The sequence below is a fragment of the Austrofundulus limnaeus genome, unplaced genomic scaffold, assembly GCF_001266775.1.
Source record: "Austrofundulus limnaeus strain Quisiro unplaced genomic scaffold, Austrofundulus_limnaeus-1.0 Scaffold820, whole genome shotgun sequence".
Lineage (NCBI taxonomy): Eukaryota > Metazoa > Chordata > Actinopteri > Cyprinodontiformes > Rivulidae > Austrofundulus > Austrofundulus limnaeus.
This window is the reverse complement of record NW_013953222.1, coordinates 88679-94826: the sequence shown is the minus strand read 5'-3', so window position 1 is coordinate 94826 and position 6148 is coordinate 88679. Positions and strand designations below refer to the sequence as shown.

General features: G+C 37.6%; 1 protein-coding gene across 3 annotated transcripts in view; it reads left to right on the top strand.

The window, feature by feature from the left end:
* The window catches only part of LOC106532726 (protein diaphanous homolog 3), a 101715-nt gene that overhangs the window by 33805 nt on the left and 61762 nt on the right, over window positions 1–6148 (top strand). For all 3 annotated transcript variants that reach the window (XM_014028846.1, XM_014028847.1, XM_014028845.1), the window contains 2 exons: window positions 1829–2158; window positions 4914–5028. In XM_014028846.1, coding sequence (XP_013884300.1) covers window positions 1829–2158; window positions 4914–5028 — 445 coding nt within the window. The remainder of the gene's footprint in view (window positions 1–1828; window positions 2159–4913; window positions 5029–6148) is intronic.

The following is a 6148-nucleotide window of genomic DNA, read 5'->3' as shown; positions in this document are numbered from 1 at the left end:
GTGTTTTTTGATGAGTTACTTTCATTTTTGCTTCTACTTTTCATTTAAAATAAGTTTCCATTCTCAGCAGGTTTCTACGGTTCTTCTACAAATTAAAAAAGTTGTTAAACAACTAAGTCGAGTACTACTGCTACTAGTGGTGAGAAAGTGTATTACACCTTGTTCAAAATCAGTGCGATCCCACGGCCCTCTGRGGCCCAAAGTTAAAAACCATTGTTCTTTTGAGGCCCTCAAGGTGGCGCTTGTGGGTCGRGGCCCATAGGTTAAGAATCTCTGTTCTAACTGACAGATGTTGGCTTTTATTCTTCTTTTGTCTGTAATCTCAGTTGCTGTGTTTTATAGAACATTTGCATTAGTTGTTGAACATTTCCCTTCACTTAAAATAAAACTTGGAAATTCACTGCCATCAGCGGTGAACACTAGCTGTGTCAAATGTAACCTTGGGTCTGTCAAAGTATTTAAAGAAAGTATTGTGATTTTTCTCACCGTACTGACGTGGACCCAAAGAAAAGGTCATTTTGAAGGAAAACTGAAAAATATATTTACCTAAAATTACTTGAAGTTACTCAATCCTGACTATTCGGAATGTTGTAAATATTCCTTAATAACTTAAAATAAAAACATAGAAAATAACACTTTTCTAAGTTTTCACTTTTGCTGTTCATCTTCACGGTCCTATAGTCACAATCTTCTTTATAGATTGCTGAACTTAATCAAAGCATCCATACATCCATTTTCTGCTGCTTTAGCCATGTTTGGGTTGTAGAGACAAGTCCAGGAGGGATGACCAGACATCCCCCTCTCCAGCGACACTCTCCAGCTTCCAGGGCAGCGAGGATATATAATCCTGACATAAAGTTCTGGGCCTCCTCTAAGTGGGATGTGCCTGGAAAACCTCTAGAGGGAGGCATTCAGGACGCATCCTAATCAGATGCTCGAACCACCATCTGACTCCTTTTGATGAGGAGGAGCGGTAACTCTACTCTGAGCATCCCTGGAGGAATGGAGCTCCTCGCTTTATCTCTAACACTGAACCTGACCAACTTATGGAGGAAGCCAATTTTAGCTGCTTATACCAGAGATTTCATTTGTTCGGTCATGATCCATACTGGGGCCGTACAATATAACAGATTTATAGTCATTGCAACATCAGTGAGCACAATATCAATTTTACAGAGGGCTGCTTGGACTGCAGTAAATCGTAGGTCATTATGTTTGAGTAACATGCATTCATGTTCTGCACACTAGTATTATAAATGGTCAGTTCAACAGACTCTCACTGGCCTTGATTTAAACCACATTCTGATTTAGATGATAGTGAAAATGGAAGAGAAAGTGTGGAAAAATAAATTTTTATGTAGTCCCAATCTGTTGATCCATCTCCATCCATCCTTCCATCACTTATCAACAAGACCCCCAGATTCTTGGACTCTTGCCTTGAGACAGAAACTCACCCTCTTGTTAAGAACCGTGCACTCGGTTTAGTGAGCTGTTTGGTTATTATGTTCTTCTGTTGAATCTTTTACAGAGACTGGTACCAAGAGCTAATTAAAACAAGTGTTGCTCATTTATTTTAGATTTTCTGAGTTTTGGTAGTTTGAATTTGGACGAAGTTGGATGGGCACAGAGCCCAAAGCTACAGGTTTTAGGATTTAATGATTAAGGTTTTACCAGGATTTTAAATTAAATGAGTTTTTTCAAATGTTTTTACAAAAATGTATTTTTTACTGTTATATTTTAATATAAAATTGGAATATTTGCCTTTTGTGTTTTAAGCAGTAACCTGTACACGAATGTATTTCTGTTTTTTTGTGTTTTATGTGTTCAGTTTGGAGRCGTACCTCCACCCAAGAGTGGAGCATTACCGTCTTCATTACCATCTGGTCCCCAGGCCTCTCCTCTTAAACCAGGGTTGCCAGCTCCCCTTCTTCCTCCTCCTCCTCCCCCTCCCCCACCTCCTCCCCCGCCCCTACCTGGTTACACAGGTGCACCTRCTCCACCAGGAGTGCCTCCTCCTCCGTTCGGTGCCCCGCCGCCGCCTCCTCTAGGATTTGGAGGTGCCTTTGGCTCACCCACCAACCACACGCTGCCTTTTGGCCTCAGGCCCAAGAAGGAGTTCAAGCTGGAGACCTCCATGAAGCGCCTCAACTGGTCCAAGGTGAGACTCTGCTCAGCATTCTGAAGATAGATTCAGATTTTATTTATTTTTGTTTCTTGGAACACAAGGCTGAAAAAGAYCATGTTCATTTGAGAAATAACTTCTGACGCATTATTAAATACATTTTAATCAGTGTGATTTTAAACTAAAATGAGTTATAAGTGATGTTTATGGTCTGGATTGTGATTTTTTTTAAATATATTTTCCCCCCAAAACTTTTCAACAAGAAAGTAAAAATTCAGGCCAGGCATGTCTAGTGTCCTAATTCTCTGCTTCTGTTTTGTTCCTGATGTTTCTTTGGCAGCAACTGAACAGTACAGATGTTTTCCAAGTATTAAACAACATATTTTTTTAACTTCTGTGCCAAGATTTAAAGTAACAGATGATTAGATGCTTTTCTTGAAGCAACCTTCTTGATACTGCTGCAGATGTTGCTCTCTGCAGAGTGATAATAGTTGATACCACAAGAGGTTTTAGATCTTACTTTGATTAATAACTTGCTCTAAGAATTACACCGGTACAGGTGTTTAAGAAACTTCAACATATGTTCAAATTTTCAAGTGAACTTTGTAGAAAGGCACAAGAAGGATGTGCCATAACTGAATGAGACGTCYGCGTATGGTGAAAGTTTTAGCTGTTTTGAAACTTCTTCTGGAATATTGGAAACTTCTTGTTGTTTCCTGCAAACAGTTTGAGAAAAACAGGCCATCACACAGTACTGGCTTCATGCTTTCTCGTTGAAGGCACTTATTGCAATGCAGTAAATGTATCCTTAAAAAGTTTTAAGTAAAATGTGCAAACAACTTATTTACCTAGGGGAATGGCCAAAGTAACTGAAAATAGGTCAACTATGGAAAATCCATGGAAAGGCAAAAAGAAAAAAAATTGTATAGGTCTTCTGGACGGGTTCTTCTCTAATGAAACGTTTCGTCTCTCCTCCAAGAGACTTCTTCAGTCTGAGAGTTTCAGGCAAAATTCAGGCTTTTAAGCCCTGCCTCCATGTGACTCCATGGAAAAGCCATTTAGTATGGAGAAGTCACATTTTTGATYTTTTGGTGTTTATTTAAGCTCAGATTTTTTGAGTGAAGTGTTTATATAAAAGTCTGGAACCACATGTCAGAATAAAATGTCTCCAAAATTACTGGAGTAAAACTGCACCATTTTATAAATTTAAGAAAATCCAATTTTAGGTTTGCTTTTTTACTTTGCAGTGAGTACCTTTCACTACTGTAGAGTAAAAAAACACACATGAAAGCTTTTGAGTTTTTCTTAGTATTTCACTTCACCTAAGAAAAGCCTAATTACAACATTTTTTTGCCTTCTGTTGGTCTAAAACTTAAAATATCAAATACATTTTTAAACCAAAATACTTCCTTTGTTGCAGTTTTTTCCCATTTCTCTAACTTTTCTTTGCTGCAGTGCATATTTTTCTCTGAGGTGTTTTAGATTCAAATCAGCCACCACACTTTGTCAGGTCACAGTTTTCACTTTTCCTGTTGTGAACCCATGCATGATTGTAGCAGTGTGCTATCGATTGTCACAAAGCTAGAATTGTCCCCTTTTGCCAATTTTCTGGAAAGCGATCTTGTCAGGTTGTATTTTCATGTCTTTACAGGCATTCCTTGCACATTTACAAATGTCATCTTCCTTTGCAACGTTGCACTGTCAGGAAAAATACACGCACTGCGATGACCTTGGRCAAATTCATTCCCAACATGCTGGGCCCCGTCTGAGCTACAACAATTGCATCTTGATTTCCTCCGGGCCCCATTTGTGCAAAAGATTTTTCTTATCAGTTTTCTTTCTCCCTGTTATATAGTGCAGTGTCTTTCATACCCTCTGAGCTGTCACAGAAAAGATTTCCATTCACAAGCCCAGCGTAAAGTCTGGAGACCCGTCTGTCTTTCAGAGCTAATTTGTGTGCTCTGTTGATGAAATCATTTCGAAGGATGACCACAGTTACTCTGATAAGAGCTGCTTTTGCTCCGTATAGAAGTTCTGAATGAAGCTGCAGTTTTGCTTTAAAACTGAATACTGTATTTTCTTTTTTTTTRCTTCAAATTTTTTCCAAGTCTTTTGTTTTTTTTAATCTAACTCTCATGATCTAAGGTCATTTGATAACCATCTTTAGGCAATTAGGAAAAAGGAAATTACAAGTGCTTTTACATGTGCTTCAGCGAACTTACATTTTTTAACACGTATCAGTGATTCCTGACAGATTCCATTTTTTTTCAGTGGGTTTCTTTGATTTTTTTTTTTTTCATTAAAGTGCCTCTTAAGATTTGAAGAGSAAATGGATAAAATCAGTACAATTGTAGATAGGTGATATAGTTTTGAATCTTTTTTTCAATGATTGTTACAATGCTTTTTTCCATGTGGATATGTGTATTTGTTTGCAAGTAGTGTTAGGAAAAGATTTCATGAACCAGTAGACAAATTATACTATTAATTCTAAGTCTTTAATATTCTGTAAGTGATTATTTTGTGTAAGTGGTGCTTTGAAACTTTTCAGATGAAATGAGTTCTTTTTGAAAAAAAGTATTCAAAAGAACTTTAAACAATCAAATCAATCCTACTGGACATGTTTTTTGTTACTATATGTGCACACACAAATGTTGTTTTTTTAAAATTTCTCACAGTTCTGAGCACTATCACAGGTTGTAGTGTGGCTGACAGACTCTCAACAGATTCCACCCTCCAGGCAGTACAGATGTACTGTATTTGCTGTGTTAACTGCATGTTTTTCTGCTTTCAGATTCGACCTCAGGATTTGTCAGAAGGCTGTTTCTGGGTCTTGGCTGATGAGAACAAGTACTCGAAGCCAGAATTGCTCAACAGAGTTGCTCTTACTTTTGGTTCCCTGAGAACAGGTTAGATTTTAAATATATCTGCTTTTGCACTTATTCTGATTGTAATCTCTCAATCATTGGTTATGTAGTTGATTGAGCTGTTTTATTTTGGTGAAATAATTATTTATCCTACCAAACCGTTTATTTCCAACTACTGGACTGCATGTTTACGTTTACCACCTTTTTTTTTCTTCCCCACTTCTTTTCTTTTTCCCTTCATGCCAGCTTGCACATGACTGTGGCAATTTGGCCACAAGTYTTAGTGTGGTGCTAGGCATAGAAATGACAGTGCTTTTGAGCAGAGCGAGGTTTGTAAAACCTTGTTGTAAAATTTTCTGCTTTTTTGAGTTTAGGTGAATGTCTCGGGCATACTAAACAAACCAGAGTACTGATTTCTCTGCATGATAAAACAGCACATGGTAACATCCTTTTACATTAGTATGTCTAGTAAGACCTGCAGTATTCATGTACAAGATTGTTGTAATGATTAGAGCCCGAGCAGGAAGTAGCTGGAGATGTTATCACTTTTGTCCTCCCCTGTGTTTGGTCTATTAGTCCCGTCACTGATGATTTATTCACGTCTTGTGTTTTCTCTCTTGTCACTGCCTCAGCTCGCTTATGCCAACTTGAATTATTCATCCAGGTGTTATCTACCTGTCACAACTCTTTGCCTCTGCTCTCAAGGCGCATAAGACCCTCCTACACACTGCTGCACTCTAAGTCCCTACAGTCAAGGTGTTGAATAATAGAGCTTGATCTAAATGGCAAACAGACAGTCATACAGGTGTCTTCATGGGAGGGCAAAAGAATGATGCCCACTGGCTGACAGCTGTTCTGTGTTATTTTTAATTTTTTTGGTCATTTTTGTTTGTGTAATGACCCAGAGCAAGTAAACTTTTACACAATATTTTTTTTTATAATTAATATGATATATACTCATTAGTTTTGGCATAGTTTGGGATTTGATAATAAAATTAAATTCATAGGTTAAACATAAGTAAAATCATTTAATATATAATCTGATTACATTTATGTAATACCACAAAAAACTAAATAGAATAATTGTAATAAACCCCATACCATACCATACCATACCATACCATACCGTACCATACCATACCATACCATACCATACCATACC